The 13,681-nt window shown below is 31.2% G+C and overlaps 1 protein-coding gene across 1 annotated transcript; it reads right to left on the reverse strand.

Annotated features, from left to right (window-relative positions):
• Positions 1-653: 653 nt before the first annotated feature.
• LOC149482809 (potassium channel subfamily K member 6-like) lies at positions 654-12,594 on the reverse strand. The gene is made up of 5 exons (XM_089703298.1): positions 11,849-12,594; positions 4,290-4,430; positions 2,489-2,698; positions 1,605-1,793; positions 654-1,390 (listed from the first exon to the last, which is right to left on the reverse strand). Exons 1-5 carry the CDS (start codon positions 12,204-12,206, stop codon positions 1,089-1,091), a joined length of 1,200 nt encoding a protein of 399 aa, XP_089559424.1. The 5' UTR covers positions 12,207-12,594; the 3' UTR covers positions 654-1,088.
• Between the last annotated feature and the right edge of the window lie 1,087 nt (positions 12,595-13,681).

Below are 13,681 nucleotides of genomic sequence, written 5' to 3' on the forward strand. Positions count from 1 at the left end.
TAAGAATTTCTAAATCTATTTTTTGCGGATTTAATAAGAATTTTCATAATATTGTGGGGACGGTAATATAAACAAGTATATTAGGACATTTTAATAATAAAATTTGAAAATCTCTCAATTGATAATTTATACTTTTGGGATTGTCAAAATATTTTCGTTTTATTAAAGAAAATATACTTAGGTGGAAGTTTGTGTATATTTTCCTTTAGACGGTACCTAAGTTTTCAAGTATGCTAATATATTTTGTAAATAGGTTACTTAACTACACATATAAGATAGACACATATACATTATAAATACTCTCTATATACATAAAGTTTTAATCAGTTTCTAAATATTTTGTAATGATATTGATACGTATATATTTTTTGTAAATTTTGTATTTTTTTATACGACAACATCTAAAATACATTGATATTTCTTCTCTTACGCTATATTCATATTTATTGGTCTAACATAGAAAGGATTTGTTATCAGTTAAAATTGATTGAATTCAATAAAAAAAATATACCTAATAAGTCAACGTAGAACATAATAATTCATGACATGTCATATTTTAAGGTCTTAAACCTAAATAAGCTTACTTACACTACCTAATTGAAGCAAACTTTTGATGAAGATTAATTCTTGCAATATTACAAGGAGGTATGTATTCAGATTTTACAGAGTTCTGACCGTTTAAAAATTCAGGATACTATAGCAGCATAGAGGAGCTGCCATGATTTATCGGCAATTATTTTTTTCAAGTCAGTAAGTATTTTTTTTTTTATATAACTTAACGTTAAGTCATATCCACGATAAAATTTTTAAATGAACAAATTATATTTTGTGATGTTAGTACATGTATTACATTTATGTTTTTCTCTCATACATCAAAAATACCACAATATCTACATTAAATCAAGCATAAAACTCACAAAATACTTAAACTAAAGAAATTCAGTGAGCAAAATATTCACATCGCGTCTAGTCTAATATTTCTTGACGGCCGCTTTTATCGATCCTTTAATAGTGGATACAATGACGTAAGAATAAAATATGAGTCGCGCAAGGTTTTCAGAATAAGTCGGTCTATTGTTGGATAGAATTTACTGGACTCTAAGGTCTCTGGCGTGTACTGGCGTGGTGTCCTCGGGGCTGGGGCTGTCATCCAAATGTGGCCTGATGTGTACAACGGAGCGGCGTTGGTCATGGTGGTTGTAGTCGTCCCTCATCATAAGTCCCCCGATACCATACCCAGGGCAAATTCCCCCAGAACCACTTAAACGCATCTTCTCCGGATCATCGTCAAGTTTCATCGAAGAAAACACGCTGCTGAGATTCAGCTGAGGTATATCGTAGAAGACAGTCAGAGTCAGCATGAGGAACGTGAGACCCAGTAATAAGTAAACTGAAACGAAATCACAAATAAACATCAATTTAAATGAAACATCTGTTTGTGATCACGTAAAAGGAGAAAATCTGTTATCGGATCGTCGTCGCTCGACCTAGGTCGAATTGATACAAACTACTGTAATTTAATCAATAATGGATTTGGATTTAGTTTACTTTGGCAAATGTAATAAATGTTGGTATAACAAAATCGAATAAAATCATCAACTTACACGTCGTAGCAACTTTGTAGAGGGGTCTATACATCTGATCAGGGGAGTCTCCTGGAATGTAATCGCCGAGGCCGATGGTAGTGAGCGAAATGAAGCAGTAGTAGAACGAGTCCAAGTAATCCCATTCCGGCTCGATGGCAGAAAACACCCCCGCCGGTATCACCAGGAAGAATATCACGAGCATTAGCACTAAAAACATATAATTATTTTAGTTTTGTTCAATTCCCAAGAAAAGGAAATAAAACTATTTAAACTAACTATTCCTATTGTCTCTTCAAAATATTGTCTCATATAAGAATAATATTTACGTAGCTTTTTTTATATCGAAGGTAGCTACGTAACTTCAAAATCTTTTCAAAGCTTTATTGTTCATCAGTATAAATTTAGTTGTGCAGATGATCGGTCTACCGCTTTCTAAAGCGTTAGGAAACTCGTCTATCATCATGGTTTATACAAATTCTTTAGAAATTTTCATGTGTTGTAACGAGGAATTTTGTAAAAACTGTGAAGGTACGGAATCAATAAATAATGAACATTATTTCGGCAGTAGTAGGTAAATATTCGTGAAATAGCCGTGGGTATCTTTGGAAGATTTCCCCACTTAAAAAAAAGGTATTAATATTGTGTAAATATTACACTATTCACGGGCTAAGTGACTTGCAAATACAACAATAAATCGAGAAGATATTATTCCTTGAAATAGAAGTTAACATTGAGAGGACTAAAATAGACTTGTTCTGAAACTAGAAAACAGAAACACCTTAATGCATATTTCTTAATAAAAATGACCCAGAAAGTACCGGTAATATCTGTAAAGGCCTAAAATTGACCAATGAAAGATTTTCTTTCTTTAATTTGAAAAGTAATCGTAACTTATAACTTACCGATAATAAAAAGATGCACAAGCCGTATAGTGAAGGGTCGATACAGGTGACCCAGCGAGCTATTGAGCGCCCTCAGCAAGGAGGTCGCTGGGAGCAGCAGACGTTCCACCAGAGCAGACAGCAGTACCAGAGTCAGGGGGATTCCAAGCAGAGCGTACGCCATACAAAACATTTTGCCTGGCTTCGACAGTGGTGTTACGTGACCATAACCTGTTAATAATTGAGAAAATTTATTAACAATATCAGGCATAGGTAATAGGTATGTATTAAAATATTCGTAACGTTATGTTTATCAATAAGTATATTATGTTATAATGCCGTGATGTATGTAAGTGATGTAACAAAAGACAGGCTGGACAATGCCACGTGTATCCGATCCTAATAAATGGATGGTAACAATATAAGTAAATAAGAGCAAAAAACTTTTGTAGAGTAAACCTTTTTTGGGTTCTTTTCAGAAGATCGAAGAATATGAATATCATTCAAATATTGTAAAGCAAGATTACTACCCCGAATAAAGAATGCTGGAATTTCAATGCGAAAATTTTTATATATACAAATAGATTTACTTTTGGAATAGGTACACTGATCTGTAGTGTAGATACATAGGTATCTACATTACCCTATCAGAAGCTAAAGATAAATATAATAGCACTTGAATGTATCGAAATTTCGCATATTGTATTTCCAAAAAGTATCGAAAAGGCTCGAAAAGGTATTTCGATATAAAATTCATCCCTCAGAAGGGCGGGACGTCGATCTCTATTACGCCAACAAACTTACCCGCTTATTTTATTTGAATTATTGATCCTCATACACAGAAAATAGCTCTAATAAAATATTCATATGGCGACATTATTCTCAAACATCGGAATATTCATCGATATTGAATATTATATTATCTATACCTACCGCCTACGTGCCATTTAGTTACAAGGATAAATATAATACATATCTAATATTAACTATGTATTTAAGTAGTTTATAATAATAATAAAGTAAGTACCTACTGTATTGGTATACATATCTTTATTAAATTAGTGATCAAAATTTCAATATCCATTACAAAATTAGATCCAATCAAATAATAACATAGCATTGAATGAAATTTATCGACTTTGGATATACATATGTAGCTTTAAGATATACATATAAACATCTTTGGTAAATCAGGTCTAAGTCTATAAATAGCATAACTTAGTCCCAAATTCTGTAATAGGTTAGCCGTTAGTATGTCGCCTGGAAATTCGAATGACGTCGAGACCTCAGACATTTATGTACAATACAGCCATCTATATTTAGATTTACTGTAAACTAAATAACTAATAACACCAATTATGTAGCAATTTACTACCTACTAAATTATACAGTAAAATTATATGAACTAAATAAATCATTCATGAGAGCAGAGATCGCATACGGTATAACAACATGATGTTTTAATTCAATTACATAATAGGGTACAACCTAGGTATTGAATTTTGTAATTATGCCAAATTGCCAATTATTTATTTTTATAAGTAACTAGGTAACATTTAAGAGAAGATTTTGCGACGCTTTTATAATAAGTTACATAACTAGACGTTTAAAAAATAGTGGTTATTTATGTAGTTGACTTTAAATTCGCTAGCTGCAAAGCTTTCGAAAGCTCAGTTTAAAAATATTTTATCTTTCTCGTAATGTGAATGAATTATTATATAAATTGAATTTCTTAATTCAGAATTTGTTTTTTATTTTCGATCTGTGTATCCAATTATGCCGGCAAGAATTTTCTAGAAATTGAATTGTTAAACGTCCTTACCAATAGTAGTGACGACAGTGGATGCAAAGAAGAGTGATTGTCCAAAAGTCCAGTTGGGGCCTGCACTGACGTTTCTAGAACCTGATACTCCTTGGTTGCTGGCAGTTATCACCACGTCCAGGAGTGCCTCTAGATCCGCATCTATAAAAATATAAAACAATTAATTATATCCCATTATATACCTATATTTAATATCGCTAGTTTCATAGGCATGTTCGGAATTTTGATGGGAGCAAATGAGGTGAACGGAATTGAACTTTACAGTACACAGGTGATTTATAACATCGCAAGTGACAATGTTCAACCATGCGAAGTCAAAGCGTAGGTGTCTGGTAGGAATAAGCAATACCTAGCTGTTAAAATAAAGCTCATGTTTAACAAAGTAACGTTATTTATTTTAACTTCATTCATCATGAGTGTCGCATAAAAATTCATTTAAACATAAGCCAAGACATGTCGTGACCGCAGTAAGGGCGAAGTGCTATGGGTCTTTGCCCTCATATTAAAGGGAGGTGCCTGTGGTAAATAAACATGACTTTACGCGAGACACTTTCATTTGAGCGCGGGTAATGAAAACTTATTATAATTACATATGAGTGTAAGTATATTAAGTAGGGTATAAATTGCAAAAACCTTATCTTTTAGTTTGTCTCTCTAACTTTTACTCTAAAATATTATCACGTACTTGCCTATAAATAAACAAATACATGTCTTCTCCAAATAACCTTAAATTTTAATTTTTACCATATAAGTTTATGTAAGTAAGTACATACTTACAATTTTATTAATTCCAATTATTATATTTACCATATTTCTATTGTCATAATCATGATACAACATAAGTGAGCTCCACATGTGCACGAGTACAATATTATAAAGATTTTAATTACTACTTTTCAGTTCATATGAAATCTGAAGGAGATCTCGACACATATGACGTAGTGTTTGCATTATTCATAGAGCACTCGTCCCTGTAAATGGTTTTTGATGCAACGCAATATCGCTCTAATTGCATTTTCAACAACCTAGATAAGTTGGTAAGAACATTACGATGAAATATAGTTTTCATGTTATCAGCGAAATATGCGGCGAATTATAAATCGGGATCAGGACAATAACCGTGTAAAAATATATATTATTAATTTATTAGATAGGTATTATAAATGATCAGCTCCAATAATGATAAAAGCCTACCTACACATTTTTAAAATGTAGATTTATATGTAAATATTTTTTCCATTCATCTATAATTTTATGGGGTTCAGTACGCCTTCTTAAAATTAAAATAGTCCTTTCTAATTAAATCTTCTCTTTTTCAACATACATTAAAAGGATAACATTGGGTCAACAAAATCAACGTAGGTACCTAATTCATTATTTAGATATACATATAGAATTATAGAGTCTGGATTATGTTTGGTCTAATTGAAATGGGTCAGCTGCCAAAGACCCGGCGTCCTGGGATTAATTAAATATGAATTAGGTGTAAACGATTCTTTCTGAGTAAAATCAATTTTTTATTCATTCATGTTATTCTAAAATTTTTCCACGTAGTTTGTATAACCACGTTTAAGTGGAATACTAATTCTTTTTTAATTACATTATTGAGTTTTAAATTGGTGATTAGATTTTTGTTTTATAACGGCTATTTTTTGCTGATGAATAAGAAAAATTCATACACTCAATAATGTATATAACTAACTAAGCATAATTTATCATCTCAGGAATATAGAAAAGGATTGAAAAACGGTAGGATTATAAAATAGTTATGTATGACTGGACAGCCCTATATCTACAACATTTGCATTCTATATACATATGTGCATAGGTCAACGGTTTCATATAAAAATACCACCTATTTTATCGTAAAATCGATTTTACAGCTATATACTTTATGCGAGTTACGCTCATAAAGCTGTGACGAACCAAAGAGCTTTTTTAACTTGTTATTTTTTATGTCTTTTCTGTCTGTCAGCTATATTTTAAATGAATGAAAGATGAATTAGACTTTGAGGATTGAGTAATGATTACTCTATCGATATGCATTTAAAGTCAATATGAGCGCCTGATAGTAGTTGGTAAGTTGGGTACATGATATCTCTTTGATAAGAGTTGTTTGACAGTGTGTAAACAAAAGTGTAATAATATAAGCTATATTTTTTAATTGATTAATGTTCACGTGATCGACTGAAGGTAATTAAACACCGTTATTAACACCTAATAAAATATTCTTTAATCGGAAGCATGCAAACACGACATGCGAACTTCATAGAACATATTTATTTCCGTGTATATTTATAAATTCAAAACTATTTTCCAAGACAAGGAAAATTCAAACTACTAATTGCAATCAATTACGTCAATAAACATATCGTGTCATATTTATCAGATCACGCGGTATTATTTACAAAGGAATGCAATCAAAAGGGTGATAGCCTTTACTCTTACTGTGGGTGTGTGTTCTTAAATCATTGTAGATACATATATTACTATTTACTAGTATATTACTAGTTGTATTATGTATATGTATAATACCTACTAGATCTTTATGTTGTTAACTTAAGCATATAATATATATACATGCGCATATGTTTAAGTTTCAACATAATACGGATTTATACCTACTTATAAGATTATGCTACATACACGTATTATCATGGATTTAACACATTATTATCAAGGAATATAATATGTGTTACGACTTAAGATATGTAAACTCAGGGCTGATCTATCATTATAAAATTATAGTTATCTTAAACTAATTTTGTGATAATTGTACAATTTTATTTCTACTTTTTGTTTAAGTTTTAATTTAGATCGAAATAAAATGATTCTTAGGTAGTTTTAATGATCTTTAAGTAAACTAAATTGTCTCGTCTAAAATTTGATCTTCTCTTAATAATGTTAACAACATAAGCAGTTTAATATACCTAATATGTATAAATAAAATGAAAAATCTTCCCTTTCACTACCAAAGATCTGTCTCATCTCATTAAAAACTATTATGTGTTGTAAGAACTCAAGTAGTATATACATGTAAGTATGTAAAAAGCCTTTTCAGAAAGTTGAAAGTAGTACGTAGTTTTTAGTAACGTATCTTGTCAGAACCTACATATTTGGCAAAAGCTTTACTTTCAAAACTGTAGTTGTTGGTACAGATTGAAAGACCCATATTGAAACCAGTTATGCATATCGTTGTAAAATGTACCGGTTGACGAAAATTGATCACTTTGTGATCCAAAATAAGAGTAAAAGTGAACGCAATGTTTCACAATCAAGTCAATAACTTTATTAATAATCTATGAATTACAATGAATTTAACTAAGTTAAATAGTTTTAATGCGTTAATTCTTTTACTCTTAATTATTTATACCAATAAAATAAAATAAAATTAGTCGTGCTTATTCTGTCAGAATAATAAGAACCTATTGTGGAACTGCACTGTAATCTTAAACGATCCCGCCCCCATATTAGCTGATTTACAAGTTACAACACAATTTGACGTAGTGGAAGATTATATATTTCTATAAACATATTTATTATTATCAAATGATATAGATTAATAACATATTGATAAGAAAGTGCGTGTTACTGCTCGTCATCATGCTGTAAGAACAATAATAAATAATGATGTTTCTTTCATCTCATTACCATCAGGATGCATGCAATTGGAATAACTTAGCTCTTCTTTGGTGTTTGAGATTGTTTGAGCGACTCATTTTTAGGGTTCTGTACCGAAAGGGTAAAACGGGACTCTATTACTGAGACTTCGTTGTCTGTCTGTCTCCAGGCTGTATCTCATAAACCGTCATAGCTAAAAAACTAAAATTTTCTCAAATGATGTATTTACGTTGCCGCTATAACAACAACAAATACTAAAAATTAAAAAATATATATACATATTAAGGGGGCTCCCCATACTACGGAACCCGCGTCCGACTCGCACTTGACCAGTTTTATTTTATAAATTAATAGCAAATCAACGCTACAAAATTGGAAGAGTATTGTCATGCCCACTTTATTCATATTTGGCATCTGATCCTGTAATAGGATAGCCCTATTATGCAGTTAATTTTATCACCACAAATTGCTCCTTTGTAATATCGTCATACAATATATAACATATCGGTGTGAGTAGCTCAGGGCAGAGCAATAACGTAAAATATATAGGGGTCAACGGTCCACTTTAGCTCACTCGATATATCTTTGATCGTGTGGGGTCAAATGAACTACGATTTTGTGTAGAATAACAGAAGGAAGTAGTGCTTGAATAAAGGTGTCATGTGTGCACACAACGATGTCTGCGGTTAATTTATCCTTTATGATTGCCAGTGTTACTAGTTATGACCGACAATAAAAGTACCCTACAAATTACTTTAACTATCATGTTTTACAATCTCTGTTCGATTGATGAAGTTGATTGAGTGATTCTAAGGATATAATAACTAATAAGTAAAATATATATTCGAATTAAACAATATTTATTTTGTATTAAAATAAAACAGGGTGACACACTGATTACCCTGTTCGTTTTATTTTTTATTTAAATATTATATTCCAATTCTAAACTTCTAAATTAGATTTTTGTCTGCTACTATAATAAAAACTTTACCTTATTAAAAAATTGTGAGACGTAGCCGAATTGTAGTTTGATTGTGTTCGGTTTGTGTTCGGTATACATTCATTTCAAAGTGTCATCGTCCGTAACAGATATTATATTGACATACAATATCCGAGACAATTGGCGTAGATCATTACAATGTAGGGGGCGTCATATTGTGGTTATTATAAGATTTATGAATCGATATCTACTTATACCTACGATAAAACTGATACAATTAAATTATATAAGTAAAGTTTAATGGAACGGTAATATTGTGGTAATATTATGTTGTAATTAATAGCGGAATGTACCGACATGACACTAATTAGTACTATCAGAGCAATAAAATAATAAATAATGGTCATCGGTCGCTGCCTGCAGTGACTGCTTCCACGTGATCCTGGTAGTCTTACATAGAATTTAAATCTAGAAGTTCCAAGCAGTTTTTTTGTAAGGCATTATGCGAGTTTGTCGACTGTCGATTGCAATAGATACAAAAATATTAATCGTGAAAATATAATCTTGATGCGTTAGAATCTTCCACACCGTAGGCATTGGATGACTGACATAATCATAAATCATATAATATAACCCACGGCCCTTTCCCCGGAATGAATTAGCATCCTTAAAAAAAGGGAGCTATTATTTGCGAAGGTTTATTAGTGCTACAGGTTCATTCTTTTTATCATTGATCCCCTTTGGATTTTTATTATTTAGGACACTTGAAGATAGTTCTGACAGTTTTGACAGGATTCTTTTTATACAAAGACAATGTAAGAAAATCTTTCCTTTCGTGAATAAGATAACTACGAAGTTTCTCTTCATAGCTGTCATGTACATCTTCAACGTTCAAACAACATGAGAAATCCATTTCAAAAGAAATCTTCCATTACTTACAATTGAAAGGCATTCTATCGAATAATAACGTTTTGAGAAGGGTCCGTGATTCTGACACACCTGACTTCCAAACTCAATTTTCTGAAAGTTATTTCATTCTTAAGTTATTATTGGGAACCTACAAACATTCTCCATGATATTATCTCGGATTTGATTTTTTTAGATTTAAAGATAGAGACAGGAGAATATTTTTCAAGAACTCCAAACACCAGCAAATAATATTTTTTATTTACGTTCCCAATTACATAATAAATTTAATACTAATCTAGACAAAATATTATTCATTCTATTTGTATTTATGCGATCTCCTTCCTCATTTTATGGCATGCTATAGGCTGTGGCAGTACCTAGTTTCTAGTTTTTGTTGCAAGATCATTAAAAACCGGTTAAAAGACCCACGCTGTGTGTTGTCTTGACTATTTAGAAATATTTCAAATTGACGGTGATATTGTGGACTCCGTTTTAAAATACCTATTTATTTTAAAAACAATTGTAAACAGCATAACTATCGCAAACGAAAAACAAGCATTTGTAAATGAAAGAATATGGTAAGATCATAGAAATCTTAATAACAGTGTCTTGTTATTTCGATTTCTATGGGTAAGATATTGTAATTTTCCAATTTATATCGAGTCGTCAAGTCAAGGCTTGGACGCATAGACAAGGACGATGTTCCAAGTTATAAAACCGGTACCTTTGCAACAGGTTTATTATAATCTATAACTTATCTTCGTGTTATCTCTACCATTTATTCTATAGCATTTATTAACATTAAGATATTTTCAAGAACTAGAAATATATTACGTATGGAAATATATGGAACCATATTTACTTTTATTTGAAAATTATATACCTACTTTTTCTTTAATTGCTTGAAAATCTAATAATAGCTACCCCTACAACAACATATTACATTGGAGATAAGAACCAGGCACGATCATTACATTCCCAACTCTACAAAAAATAAACCTGTATCTGCAGACCCTCACCTGGAACCCTAGTAAATAAAAGACTGTTATTTGTGAGGAGCAGCCAGGTAAAATATGTTTTTACTTTACTTTTTAGATTAGCTTTAGTCGCGTTCTAAACCAGTGACTTAGAAATCTTCCCGATGCACATTTGTGCATCTTACGATCTTAATCTATTTAGTCATATAGCATGAATATAATAAACGTACCTACCTAGTCGTTGAATTGAAAATATTCCCACGTATTCGATAGACGAATATAATTGAGATTGGATCGTCTTATTTATTAGATTTGATCTTATCAGTGCCTCGTCTCTTCTAATAATATTTTAAATTATTCACGATAATGTTATCTCTCTTAGAGAATATTAATTTTCGGGTCGCCAATGTTAATTTTTTTTCTAAACGCCTCCTTGGTACAGTGGTTGACGCGTGAGCGTAGCACCGATGTCCTGAGTTCGATTCCCGGTGGAGACGAAGAAAAAAAATGTCTCGGTCTGGTAGGACACAGAAGGCTGATCACCTACTTGTCCCTAAAGAAAATCGATCAGTGAAACAGATGTATAATGCATCTGCTCCTTACCAAACTAGGGGACATGGGACTTCACTTAATGTTCATTTTTTTTCTAACAGGTATGAGAAATAATGAGATTGATATATGTATATTAAAACTGAAAAAAAAAATTTAAATAGGTACAGTAACTTATTCCCGATTTTAGAGGACTTATCTTAATCTTCTAAGCTATACAAAGCTGATGCTGTTTATTGAAAATATTTTTTATTACTTATTACTTAATAGGTAATAAAAATAATAACGATCTAAAGTCATTACTTAAAACACTTTTTATAACTGTAAAAATAAAAGAATGTTAAAATATATTCGAAATATACGACGCGACTGTGGACGCGACGTTTCTAATTTCTTACGATAATTCGAAGCGTGTGACGGGTATCATTTTGTTATGAAAGATAATTAAAACTTTCCTTTTCTAGTTCGTTTAATTTTGTTTTCTTTTTGCCGGTAACATACAATAGTACAATAGTAGTAGTTTTCACTGAGATAATTTAAATATCTTATAATTAAGTCCTTACCCAAAACAGTTGGATTTTTCAGCATAAAATCTTGCTTCGCACGAATAACTTCCAATCTTATTTGATTTTCCATCGGCGTCTCTAATGCTGAGAATACCAGTGCTCCAGACAAAAGGTATGTTGCGTAGAACATTACATAAATCAGCAATAGACACGCGAATCTAGCTTTCCCAAAAATTCTCGATGTTGCGAAAAGCGGCTGGAACGGTGGGTGTTCTTCTTCATACAAAATCTCCCTTTTCACAATCATTTTCTTCTGGTATGGGAATACTTGGCTATGCACGGTCATATCGTCATCACTTCTTGCAGAGCTCATACTCCCATAGGAATGGATTCTCGTATACTTTGGCTTATCCATCTTTGTTATCGTACTTCTAAATTGCAACCGCAACTAAGTCGACTCACAAATGTCCGAAATAATGTCAAAAAAATGTCCAAAACATAAGTAAAATACACTGAATTAACACGAAATTATATAATCTTTTTCAAAATTAAGACACGTCAACATACACTTTTTCTAATGTCCGTTACATGAGAAAAACTCGTAACGGCTGTAGCTACGGTCAACTGTATTTGAAGAATCTTTTGGGATGATTCGATTCGAAAAACAACGAACAGGGTTTATAAGCTGTGCGAATTACTTTGGGCGTCATCTTGATACATTTTAAAATGACGAAATGAAAAATCTAATTATCGTTTATACGAAACGACGTTAACGTCCGTTATACACCACGTCCGATAACTGAGTGAAGCGAAACTGACAAAAAGCGTAAACTACTAATGACATGAGGGATTGCGCACGCGCATTCTTCAATTATTATTGCTGTCTGAGATATCTATTAAAAATTAGTTAACAAAAATAAATATATAAAATACCAGTACTTATTACAAAGATTATAGTTAATTTCCGAAATAATAAATTAATTGTTTCATAATTTTAAGAAATAGTTGTATGTATACGCAGATTATAGACTAAATAGGAAAAAAATGAGTAAGTATTTAAATTTTAAAATAGCAAAATAAATATAAAACAAGAGAATATAAGTCTGGTAATGAATGCAGGTGCAGGTAAGGCTTTGGTAAGGTGTAAGGTGTTTACCATGCGTGAAAAAGAAGGGTCCGTGAAAGATTAATTTTGTGAGATGTGTGAGTATGGGTAATAATATTATTTTAAAGTTACCTACTTATTGAATATTAATTGAACTAGCAACAATTTAAAATAGTACAGCAGAAACTTGAAATTATAAATGTAAGTATCGTCAAAAAATGCTATGAACTGTTAATTGACGTTTTTGTTATATGCAGTTGTGTTTTTTTTTTATTTTAATTTAATATAAATTATTAATTAAATATAATTTTATAAACTTAACACATCTGTGCGATTTTAAAAAGTATTTATATTTGGTTATTAAATGCGTTTAAAACGAATTTGTAATTACAATTGCCTCCATATTATATTATGATACCTAATCTTAGTACCTATTCTAGGTATATCTACCTATAACCCAATTACTTAGTCAAACATTCACTTAAATAAATAAGTCTCAGAGCAAGGAAAGATTAATGATATAAAATTAAATAGAAAATGACATATAAAACCCATTAATAATCGTCAATGAATATTTACCTAAATATTATCAATCGTAGTAAGTGTGTAAATAATACACTCATAATTACTTTGTTTACGGCACGTGATCTTTATCATAATATTTATCTGCTCCAAATAGGTAATAAGGTATATTATTTAATGTAGTTACATATTATTTATTTAGGTTCTAAATGTGAAATTGTAAAAGTGCACTTTTACAATTTCACATATATGTATGATACATG

Source organism: Colias philodice, chromosome 14 (assembly GCF_061535455.1).
Source record: "Colias philodice isolate Cphi_HAF_F1 chromosome 14, ilColPhil1 Martin Lab GWU primary, whole genome shotgun sequence".
NCBI classification, from domain to species: domain Eukaryota; kingdom Metazoa; phylum Arthropoda; class Insecta; order Lepidoptera; family Pieridae; genus Colias; species Colias philodice.

Coding starts and splice junctions, on each gene's coding strand:
- LOC149482809 (XM_089703298.1), bottom strand. CDS start 12,206: ATGGATAAGCCAAAGTATACGAGAATCCATTCCTATGGGAGTATGAGC. Junction 4,431..11,848: donor GAAAAATCCAACTGTTTTGG/GTAAGGACTTAA, acceptor ATATTTTTATAG/ATGCGGATCTAGAGGCACTC. Junction 2,699..4,289: donor CACTGTCGTCACTACTATTG/GTAAGGACGTTT, acceptor AATTATTAACAG/GTTATGGTCACGTAACACCA.